We start from the raw sequence: 11940 nt of genomic DNA on the forward strand, positions 1-11940 counted from the left end.
GGGCTACACCATCCATGGAATTCTGCAGGCCAGAACACTGGAGTGGGTAACTGTTCCTTCTCCAGGGCATCTTCCCAGCCCAGGGATTGAACCCAGGTCTCCTGCACTGCAGGCAGATTCTTTACCAGCTGAGCCACCAGAGAAGCCCAAATGGATACTTGATATTAAAATTAAACATCTGACCACCTTTGGTTTCCTGATACGTTCCATGTTAATAGGCTAAGTCTTTCCAGGTGACTGGATGAAATTCTTCACAAACAGAACATGTGTTGGCAACAGTAGTCCAGTCTATAAGTGTAAAATACCATAAGAGTCATTTATTATTGTGATATGCATTGAACAAATGCCATTCCTATAAGCACTGAACCACAAATGACCTATAGAAGGTGGAAAATGCTGAAAGGAATAAATTAATGTTGGTCCTTCTGTGTTTTTACTCCTGATCGCTTTATTTAACACAAAGTAAAATTAAAATGTGAGTCTTGAGTGACTCTTACTTTAAACATCTTTACTGTATCACACTGTACTCTTTTTTTTTCCAGGCACAGGCTGCCTTTAATGAAAGCATTAGTCTCTCAGCTACTGGATACTTCAGGTAAATAGTCCTTTTGATCATATGCTATGGAAAACAGCAGTAGTATTTTAAAGGAGAGTTTCATTTCTGTTTGTACTTTTGGCAAAAAATGATTTTGTACTTTCTGTTAACCCACTGTCATAAATAACTTTTAGCTGCTACTTAATCCAGATGTCAGAAAGCCTGGGGAAAAATAGACATACAAATAAAATACAGTTGAATCAATGATTCAAATCATTCAGTTCAGTTCAGTCGTTCAGTCGTGTCCGACTCTTTGCGACCCCGTGAACCGTACCACGCCAGGCCTCCCTGTCCATTACCAACTCCCTGAGGCCACCCAAACCCATGTCCATTGTGTCGGTGATGCCATCCAACCATCTCATCCTCTGTTGTCCCCTTCTCCTCCTGCCCTCAATCTCTCCCAGGGTCTTTTCAAATGAGTCAGCTCTCCGCATCAGGTGGCCAAAGTTTTGGAGTTTCAGCTTCAACATCAGTCCCTCCAATGAACACCCAGGACTGATCTCCTTTAGGATGGACTGGCTGGATCTCCTTGCAGTCAAGGGGCTCTCATGAGTCTTCTCCAACACCACAGTTCAAAAGCATCAATTCTTTGGTGCTCAGCTTTCTTTATGGTCCAACTCTTACATCCATACATGACCACTGGAAAAACCATAGCTTTGACTAGACGGACCTTTGTTGGCAAAGTGATGTCTCTGCTTTTTAATATGTTGTCTAGGTTGGTCATAACTTTCCTTCCAAAGAGCAAGCGTCTTTTAATTTCATGGCTGCAGTCACCATCCACAGTGATTTTGGAGCCCAGAAAAATAAAGTCAGCCACTGTTTCCACTGTTTCCCCATCTATTTGCCATGAAGTGATGGGACTGGATGCCATGATCTTAGTTTTCTGAATGTTGGGAAAGCCAACTTTTTCACTCTCCTCTTTCACTTTCATCAAGAGGCTCTTTAGTTCTTCTTCACTTTCTGCCATAAGGGTGGTGTCATCTGCATATCTGAGGTTATTGATACTTCTCCCGGCAATCTTGTTTCTAGCTTGTGCTTCTTCCAGCCCAGCATGTCTCATGATGTACTCTGCATAGAAGTTAAATAAGCAGGGTGACAATATACAGCCTTGACCTACTCCTTTTCCTATTTGAAACCAGTTTGTTGTTCCATGTCCAGTTCTGACTGTTGTTTCCTGACCTGCATACAGGTTTCTCAAGAAGCAGGTCGGGTGGTCTGGAATTCCCATCTCTTCCAGAATTTTCCACAGTTTATTGTGATCCACACAGCCAAAGGCTTTGGCATAGTCAATAAAGCAGAAATAGATGTTTTTTGGAACTCTCCTGCTTTTTCAATGATTCAGCGGACGTTGGCAATTTGATCTCTGGTTCCTCTGCCTTTTTTAAAACCAGCTTGAATATCTGGAAGTTCATGGTTCATGTATTGCTGAACCCTAGCTTGGAGAATTTTGAGCACTACTTTACTAGTGTGTGAGATGAGTGCAATTGTGTGGTAGTTTGAGCATTCTTTGGCATTGCCTTTCTTTGGGATTGGAATGAAAATTGACCTTTTCCAGTCCTGTGGCCACTGCTGAGTTTTCCAAATTTGCTGGCATATGGAGTGCAGCACTTTCACAGCATCATCTTTTAGGATTTGAAATAGCTCAACTGGAAAATCATCACTTCCACTAGCGTTGTTCATAGTGATGCTTCCTAAGGCCCATCTGACTTCACATTCTAAGATGTCCAGCTCTAGGTGAGTGCGAGTGATCACACCTTCATCATTATCTGGGTCGTGAAGATCTTTTTTGTACAGTTTTTCTGTGTATTCTTGCCCCCTCTTCTTAATATCTTCTGCTTCTGTTAGGTCCATATCATTTCTGTCCTTTATTGAGCCCATCTTTGCATGAAATGTTCCCTTGGTATCTCTAATTTTCTTGAAGAGATCTCTAGTCTTTCCCATTCTATTGTTTTCCTTTAATTCTTTGCATAGAACACTGAGGAAGGCTTTCTTATCTCTCATTGCTATTCTTTGGAACTCTGCATTCAAATCGGTATATCTTTCCTTTCCTTTTTTGCCTTTCACCTCTCTTCTTTTCACAGCTATTTCTTACAAATAGGCATTACGCCTCCTCAGACAGCCATTTTGCTTCTTTGCATTTCTTTTTCTTCATAGTGGGACGTATGAAGAGTTCCCTGGGGGTTACCAAGGAAGGAGTGGTTGACATTGTGTTGAAAACTCACTGTGTCCCTTAAGAAATGAAGGAAAAGAGATGCAAATGCAATCTATAGTAAGATAAATACCGTTGTCTAGATTGGCAAAAAAATAAGAAATTTAACAGTATCTATGTGTTTGCTGTCAAGATGTGGAACAACTAGAGCTCAGAAACTTTGGAAAGCAATCTATCAAATTATTTAATGGAGAGTGAAAGCCATCGGGAGGCAGAGAGATGTAGAGAGTCGCACCTGACTGTCTCTCTTTGCCAGTTCTTGTGGGAGTCTGAGGGCGCTGGCAGGGATAAGCCCCTCCAGGCTGGGAGGAGAGAGGAGAGAAGAGTAGAAAGTACTGGTCAGCTGCTGGCCTATGCTTCTCTTCTACCATGACATTCATTTGGTGTCCTTAAAGAAGAGTTGGGAACAGAGCAGTCCTTGGAGCCTGATGGAGAGACCAGAGTGCTGGCAAAGAATGAGAGCCAGGGGGCCTGACCCCACCTACAGAAGGCTGAATCCTCGGGCCAGAAAGAGACACCGAAAAGGGTGCACCTTTGATGTAGTATTTGGTGTAAAATCCAGCTGGAATTCCCCAAGCCTGATTACAACAGGATTACATGACCCTATATTAACCAAAAACAACAGGATGAATATCCAAATGATCAGCAGTTAACTGCCAAGCCTAGGGAGTTAGTGGTAGGGAGTGGTTTCCTGTTTTTCTCAGACAAAGCAAGTTTAATAAGAAAGAAGTAAATATTTATTCATTCCACAGCTTTACTCCTTATATTATGTGCTGCACATCTTTGAATCACAAGTGTACTCCTCTCGTTTTTGCCAGGCGTGCAAATTGGGCACAGCTCCTCATGGGTCTGTTTAATTACTGTGGTCTGCAATGAAGCGGCTTGATCGTTTAAAAACACTCCTCAAAAATTCTGTTTCCTCCAGGGGTTATGAGTCGAACATAAACTGGGAGACAGGCGAAGGCCACCCTTTCGAATACTTTGTTTATGGAGCAGTCTGTTCCGAGGTTGAGATAGACTGCCTGACAGGTGCTCATAAGGTCAGTACCAATTTGGGAAGGTCTTTGAGCTGAACTCTAGATCCATTTATTTTCCACATATTCCATCTGTCTGAGCACTAGAGAGGCACCACATAATTGGCTAAGGATAGTTTCTCTATATTACCAAAGGAAATAGGAGCTCAGCAACCACCTTGGTGCAACGGTTAGAAAGCAACTGGCAGCCTCTCTTCTTTATGTCCCTGCCCTCTTAAATGGGCACAGGTGTTCCCGCCAGCCTGGCTGGGCCTGCTATCCTCTCCTCCTCTGTAGGTTATCAGAGAACTTTTGGTTACCAAGCTGTAATGTTAGATTTAGTCTCTCCTCTGCTCTAAAAATTCATAACCTAAAATGGCAATTTTTGCTGATGAACCCTGAGTTCTTGATTCAGAAACTATCACCCAGCCAGCTGGACTGTTGAGGGCAGAGTGTGGTGGTGGCCAGGAAGTTTTGCAACAAGGATCAGGAGGGCCATAAACATTTCCTGTTTTCTGTGGGATGTGTTCTATTTGTTGTAGTGGATTCAACCGAATACGTTACATCCCTCAGCTGGAATCAAAGCCAAGTAAATATTTTCCTCTCCTGTTGTTTGCAAGAAAGAAAAAAAAAGACTACTTAAGCTGCATGAGTCTTTATATAACTTTGAAGTTATACATAATAAACTGTGTTGCTTCTTTTTCCTGAAATATGTGTCTCAACTTTGTCTTCCCAAGTTGTATTCATCAAACTAAACATTTTTACTTGTTTTTAATTACTAGAACATCAGAACAGACATTGTCATGGATGTTGGCTACAGTATAAATCCAGCCCTTGACGTAGGCCAGGTATGTGGAACTAATGTTCCTCTCTCCTTGTTTGTAAAAGTCAACACTGCTGGGGGGTCTGCCAGGAAAACAGTCCACTGGCTTACTCATCTTCTTTTTAAAAAATATGTATTTATTTGTTTTCAATATTTTTGTGTGTGTTTATTTTTTAATATTTGTTATTTGGCTGTTCCAGGTCTTAGTTGTAGCATGTAGGATCTTTAGTTGCAGCATGCAGGGTCTAGTTCCCTGACCAGGGAACAAACCTGGGTCCCCTGCATTGTGGAATCTCAGCTACTGGCCCAACCTAGAAGTCCCGATTCATCATCTTCTTGTGTGTGTGTGTGAATCACTCAGTAACGTCTGACTCTTTGCAACCCCATGGACTGTAGCCCGCCAGGCTCCTCTGTCCATGGGATTTCCCAGGCAAGAATACTGGAGTGGATTGCATCTCCCTCTCCAGGGGATCTTCCTGACCCAGGGATCAAACCCAGGTCTCCTGGACTGCAGGTGGTCTCCTGCATTGCAGGTGGATTCTTTACCAACTGAGCTACTAGGGAAGCCCACCCATCATTTTCTTATTCTCTCCGTTTAGTCAGAATCTTTCTGTTCAGGACAGCCATAGCACTCAAACCTCTTATTGTTTAAAAAGAGGAAGAAAACAAAGGTGTTGTAGGTAGTTTTTGAAAAAATGTGCACTCTGTGACTGGGGAGCTTGAAAGAGCAGGACTGAGCCTAGAGGTAGCAGCATGAACCCCACGCCTGTGGGCTAGAAGTAGGATCCAGGACTTTGTGCTGAGTCCAGAGAAGGTGATGGGCTCTGGCTTCAGGGTTGAGATAGCAAACATCAGATAGTTACAGCACAGCTGCTGATGGGTAGCCTATTTTGCCCACAGATATTTTACAATTTAAATTTGAAATAATTAACAAGATTGAAAAATTACAAGCTGTTTTACATGAATTTTCACATGTCTAGCATCTCTTGGATACACAGAAAATTTGCCAACACTGGAGCTATCTTTCCATGAGGAAAAGTCTATTGGCTGCCTCTTGAGAGAGTCACATGCTCTCTGGAAGCTTCTCTCACTTTATCTACCTGCCTTGGCACCAGTGGGCTGTTCAGCTTCCTATTTCCAATAGAGAACGTAGTCTGAGGGACCCTCTGATTAGACCTTGACAGGAAAGTGGGAAAAACTTATGGATTGGAGAAGGCAAAGCAGGCAAAGAATGAGCAGGAAGAGGTGTTCTGGGTAGGAGGAAAATGGAGGGAATTAACCTAAAGAAAGAGCTGAGATTCCACACACCTTGCGTTCAGGGCTGGCAGTGAGGATAAGCTGATGGCAGCAGTCACCTGTGTCACAGGGGCTGGATGCAAGGCTGGAGGTAGGGAGTGAAAGAGGATTATGTTGGTAGAAACCTCCCAAGACGGGCATTTCACTTAGCAGGTGGAAGGGACTTGGCCCAGGGAGCAGTCTGGAGTGTTAGGAAGACTGTTCTAACATTGTGGTAGAGAAGAACATCTCTGCTAGTAGACAGAAGTGAGGATGGAGAAAATGTGGCTGCAGGAAGGAAGGAAGGGAAGAGAAGACCCAGAAATCAGAAACCTGCATGGAATGGTAACTTCATCCATGTGCTGACATCTAAGAGCTGGAGCCTTTTAAAGCTGTAAGGAAGCTCAGGGAGCACACAGTTCAAACCCTTCATGTTACGATCGAAGAGACAGTCCAGAGATGTGAGGCCAGCCAGCTGATGAGCGAGGGGTAAGGGGTGAGCCGCCAGGGTTCCAGAGCTTTGAGAATCTCTCCTGGGGTGCTGAGGTCTATGGGCAAACTGTCAGAGAGGGTTTCACCTGCCTCATAGGCAGAAAAAAAATCAAGATGTTTGGGCTACGGGCTCTCTGAGGGCTCTTCTGGAGCTGCAGCTTTAATGCCAGGCTGAGATTCAAACTCACATTCTTTGACTGAACTTAGCACTCAGAGAGATATTCAGACATGCTCTAAAGTGAACTTGAAAGTAAACTTTCAGAGACAGGCTCCAAAATATGCAAAGAACCCTCTTAAACTACATTTTTAAAATTCAGGCAAACAGCATGAAGTTGAAATGCTGCTATTGGCTGTACTTTCTCATATATGGAATTTTTCTTTTTTGCCTCAGATTGAAGGTGCGTTTATTCAAGGCATGGGACTTTATACAATAGAGGAACTGAATTATTCTCCTCAAGGTGTCCTGTACACCCGGGGCCCGAACCAGTATAAAATCCCTGCCATCTGTGACATCCCCATGGAGCTGCACATTTCTTTGTTGCCTCCCTCTGAAAACTCGAATACCCTGTATTCGTCTAAGGTAAGCTGTGCTCCATGAATAAATGAGTGTTTATCTGATACCTGTGCTGGGAGGGAGGGGCTACATTAATCTCTTGGTTGATTGGTTTTTGTTTTTTTTTTTTCTCGGAGTATAGGGGCAAAAGCCTGATTAAACATTTTAATTTTAAAGTAATTAAACATTATAAATTTCTTTAAAAATACTCCAATTGTGGACACTATTATCATCAGGTTGCATCTGATTTTTCATCTTCATGCCAGTAATCAGCATCATGCCTCTATCTGCTCTCTCCCTTTGGGGTCATTTCCTTCCACTGGAATCCTCAGAATATAAATACTGAGCTAAAAGAATGGATTAGTTTTTTAAAGGAAAAAGTTGCATATATAATATTTAATGTATACATACATGCACATGTGTATTCATAGATGTGCACGTACATGAGATACATACATTCATATATATATACACACATACAGAGAAAGAGAGAGAGAGTCATAATCTAGTTGACTTGTCTCCCTACCAGGGTCTGGGAGAGTCTGGGGTATTCCTGGGGTGCTCAGTGTTTTTCGCCATCCACGATGCAATAAGGGCAGCACGACAGGAGAGAGGCCTGCCTGGACCACTGAGGCTCAACAGCCCACTGACTCCAGAGAAGATTAGAATGGCCTGTGAAGACAAGTTCACAAAAATGGTACGTTCTGCTCCAACAAGTCTGAATTTTTTCCCCTGTCCTTGTAACTAAGTTTCGTTAGTCCACCATGGTGGTTTTCCATGGAAGAAAAGTTGACATGAATCTGAAGACAATTGAGTGAGACAGCAGCCTGCCTGCAGTGGGGTCATTTCTACACCATTTAAAAAGAAAAGTTCAGTCTTCATTCAGCAATTGTATGCTCCTCCTTAGTTTTGTTCCCTTCCCAGGACACATTAGTCAGAAGTTCGGGAACTATGCTCTGATCCCAAGAAACCCAGGCCAAGAATATGGGCCACCCCAACATTCTTAACTTCCTCTACCCAAGCCATGGGAGTCTGTGCAGTTCCTGATCAGAACCCCAGAGAGGGAGGGATCCTTTCCCTCCCGCCAGTAGCAGGAATGCCTCCTGCAACACCCTGGTCAAGCAAACATCTCCACTCTCCGTGGGCATTTTCAGTGATGGGATTTTTAACTGTGGGAGGTCATGCCATTCAGAGTGACCCCTCTGACTATAAACACGTTATTCCTTAAATTGAGGGGAGAGCCCTGTACTATACAACCTCTCGTGATGGCTCTTCACGGTACCCCTTAAAGCTCTTCCAAAGCCCCGGGAATCACCTCTTCACTGTGGAGAAGCACAGACGCTGACTCCTCCTGTCCTCTTTTCCGCTTCAAGCCTGAGATGACTCTCCTGGCTGCCCTGCCCAGTCCGACCCTTGGTCCTCTCCTTGACTCCTCCATGTTTCTCATGCTGTGATGGTTGGCTCTCTCACTGTCCTGGTCACCCTCTGGGTGGTTTTTATCCTGTTTTATAATCTGCTCTTTTTCACATGTCATAAACATCTTCCAAGTTGCAAACATCCAAATTTGTCTTTTTATTCCAGATTCCAAGAGATGAACCTGGATCGTATGTTCCTTGGAGTGTACCCATATGAATCAAATACAAACCTCTGGTGAAGATGCGGGGATTCTTGCAACAAAGCAATCTATCCAGGCTCAGTGCTCTAGGGTGATAGGTCTGAGAGACAAATTTTCACAGTTCAGAAATCATTTCACAGAGTATTGCTTTTATAGGATGCTGATTTTAAATGTTCTAGTTAGAATCTGATAGATATGCTTAAGCAATTTAGAAACCATATTTTAAATGGCATAAATGCTAACTGATTTCCTCTACAATGATATTCTTTATTATTCTGTCCCTTACTTAGACCCGTCCAGCTAAATAGAATGGAAGATGATGATTTGTATGTGATTCATAGTTGCCTTGCATCCACCAACAGAAATTATACTGTCTAGTAAAAGGCAATTTTCTAAATAATTTTATTAGTGTGAAATGTAAAGTTGTCATTTTCTTGTCCCCATTTGCTTTCCCCATCTGTTGTCAGAATGGATAGCAGGTACTATATGGAACCAAAAATAAAAACAGATAAATTGAACTTCATCAAAACTAAAAGCTTTGGTGCTTCAGAAGACACTTTGAGAAACTGAAAAGACGAACCACAGAATATGGGGAAATATTTGCAAATAATATGTCTGATAAAGATCTAGTGTGCAGAATATCAGAATATATTTTAAAACACTTGCAACACAACAATAAAAAGATAAATAACTCAAATTTTAAATGAGCAAAGGAATTAAATAGACATTTCTCTAAAGATATCTAAATGGCCAATAAGCACATGAAAAGATGCTCAAACTCATCAGTCATGAAGAAAAAGGAAGTAAAAATCACAGTGAGGTATCATTTTACACCCAGTAGGATGGCTGTAACCAACATGATGGATAATAGTACGTGTTGGCAAGGATGTGAAGCAACTGCAACTCTTATCCCTTGGCAGGAAGAATGAAAATGTACAGATCCTCTGGAAAATAGTTTGGCATTTCCTCAAAGAGTTAAACATGTAGTTGTCATATGACCACTCTTACATATATACCCAGGAGAACTGAAAACATATGTTCAGAAAAAACTTACGCACAAATATTCATAGCATTATTCATAATAATCAATGTGGAAACAATCTAACTCTATTAACTGATAACAAAATGTGATAAACAAAATAGCCACACAAGGGAATGTTACTGAGCCATACAAAAGAATGAAATTCTGATACATGCTACAATGTGGATGAACCTTGAAAACATTGTCTAAGCGAAAGTAGCCAGACACGAAAGGCCACATATTGTATGATTCCACCTATATGAAATGTCCAGAACAGGCAAATTCATAGAGACAAGAAATAGTTGCCAGGCCCTAAGGGGACATGGGGGATGGGGCAGTAAAGAGTGAATTTTACGGTATGTGAATTACATCTCAAAAAAAGCACATATGAAGGGAAAGAGAAAAATGTGGAAAGGATGGAGAAGTTGTGAGAATCACAAGAAACTTATCCCAATGGCCTTTAGTGACAGGAAACCTCAAAGGGGGCTGAGCAGCAGCAAGACATTATCATTGAAAAACCCCGTTTCCATTAATGGCAGACAGAAGCATCTGCAGTGACGTAGAGGCTGGAGTGTAATACCTTCTCCCTGTCACACTCTCAACTCTTGACTCTTGTCTCAGGGCCAGGTAAGATGGCAAAGCTTCTTCAGTGGCTTCAGACTAAGGACTAAGGTCATTCTTGCTATGGTGACACTTAGTTACATTATATCCCTTTAAAGAGCGGATTTTCTCATTTGTACCACAAATGATTATGGAGCACCAATTATGTGCCAGGCACTGTTCTAGTCACTTAGAACATAGCAGTAAATGTAGTCAACAAAGATCCTTGCCCTTGTGAAGATTATAATCTAGTCAAGGGAGACAACAGAAAACAGTGCATATAATTAAATTACGGAGTGTGAGTGATGGAGAAGAGTGTGGAGGGTGTACTGAAAGTAGAGCAGGTTAAGGCTGACGGATGGTGAGGGTGGCCTGGAGCAGGCTGAGCTGGATGCATCCGGAGGTGAGAATGGCGAGGGCCTGAGCCAAGCAGGTACCTGGAGGAAGCGAATGTCAGCATTTGTGGGCAAAGTGTCACCCCCATGGGGAGTGGCGGGGGGAGGGTGCCTGCCTACCTGTGGACCACCATGGCGCCTGCAAGCCTGGAACAAGCCTGGGGAGGGGCAGACATCCAGAGCCTTGAGACCATTGTGAAGACGTGGGCTTTTCATCTGAATGAAGAGATGTAACCTAAACTGACACATTTAAAGGCTCGTCCTGGATAATATCATGACACAGATCATATGAGGGCGCATTCTTAGGACTCACAGCTTCTCAGTCTTCCCCGAGTTTTCTCTTTCTTCTGCTTTCTCCTCTTCTCCTGTTGTACCTTCACCAACCCCTCCTCCAGCCCATCTATAGACACTGGGATTCCCCAGGGAGCCTCGTCTCTCACGCCCTCTCCCTTGCTGGCGCCTTCATTCCTGTGGTTTCTCTCACTCAGGGTCCAGCTCTGAAAACCCAACTTGCCTGTCCCTGCCATTTGCAAGTCACACAATCACCTCCAACTTAATGGTTCCCAAACAGATCTCTTCATCGCAGCCATCCACAAGATGCTAAGCCAGAGGCAGGGATGGGGTCGGGGTAGGTGAGGGGAGTGATGCAAGACGCTCTGTTCCCTCTGTGCAAGAGTCCGTCAAGCCCACCTGGGAGAAATAGCTTAATCTTTCCCTCACTCTCTTTATTCCCATGGCAACTATGTTGTTCCAAGTCACCGTTATTTTCAAGCTGACTATTGCAGTAGTCTCCTCAGCTTTGCCCTGCATTCATTTTGCTTCCCTTCCAAACCATTCTGCAGATTAAAGCCAAAGTCAAAAGTTATATGTTAGAGTTTGGATACACAGACACATACGCACAATATGAGCATGTTACATCCTTGCCTGAAACTCTGCCATGGCTGCCACCACTGCTCCAGATCCCTAGGGTGGCAAGCCTGCCCTTGGTGACCTGTTGTTCCCTGCCTATCTCTCCAGCAGTATCTCATGACTTCTCTCTTTTGCTACGAGCATTTCCTGTTCTCTTTCGCACTTGGGAGACTGTCCGTGATCTCTGCCTGGAAGGTGCTATCACCCATCCTTTGGTCTGTCTGCTACTAAGCAGTACTTCTCTGATTTTAAAATGCACACCAATAACTTAAGGATCTTGTTCAAATGCAATCCAGCAAGCCCAGAAGCAATCAGGTAAGCTGAGAGTAGTACATCCAGAATCAAGCACAAGCAGGAATGGCAGGAACAAGCCAGCTGCAGGGAACCCAGACCACCTAACCCACTACTGTTGTGTCAGCATGTCTCCCAGAAATCCCTGT

General features: G+C 43.2%; 1 protein-coding gene across 2 annotated transcripts in view; it reads left to right on the forward strand.

Moving 5' to 3' along the window:
- The window catches only part of AOX1 (aldehyde oxidase 1), a 71894-nt gene extending 62796 nt beyond the window's left edge, over window positions 1-9098 (forward strand). The window contains exons 30-35 of one of the 2 annotated variants that reach the window (XM_027564062.1): window positions 543-595; window positions 3730-3844; window positions 4600-4665; window positions 6799-6987; window positions 7490-7657; window positions 8542-9098. In XM_027564062.1, coding sequence (XP_027419863.1) covers window positions 543-595; window positions 3730-3844; window positions 4600-4665; window positions 6799-6987; window positions 7490-7657; window positions 8542-8592 — 642 coding nt within the window. In that variant the 3' untranslated portion in view covers window positions 8593-9098. The remainder of the gene's footprint in view (window positions 1-542; window positions 596-3729; window positions 3845-4599; window positions 4666-6798; window positions 6988-7489; window positions 7658-8541) is intronic. The other variant, XM_027564065.1, reaches the window with a different exon arrangement.
- The last annotated feature ends 2842 nt before the right edge of the window (window positions 9099-11940 follow it).

This window comes from Bos indicus x Bos taurus, chromosome 2 (genome assembly GCF_003369695.1).
Source record: "Bos indicus x Bos taurus breed Angus x Brahman F1 hybrid chromosome 2, Bos_hybrid_MaternalHap_v2.0, whole genome shotgun sequence".
Lineage (NCBI taxonomy): Eukaryota > Metazoa > Chordata > Mammalia > Artiodactyla > Bovidae > Bos > Bos indicus x Bos taurus.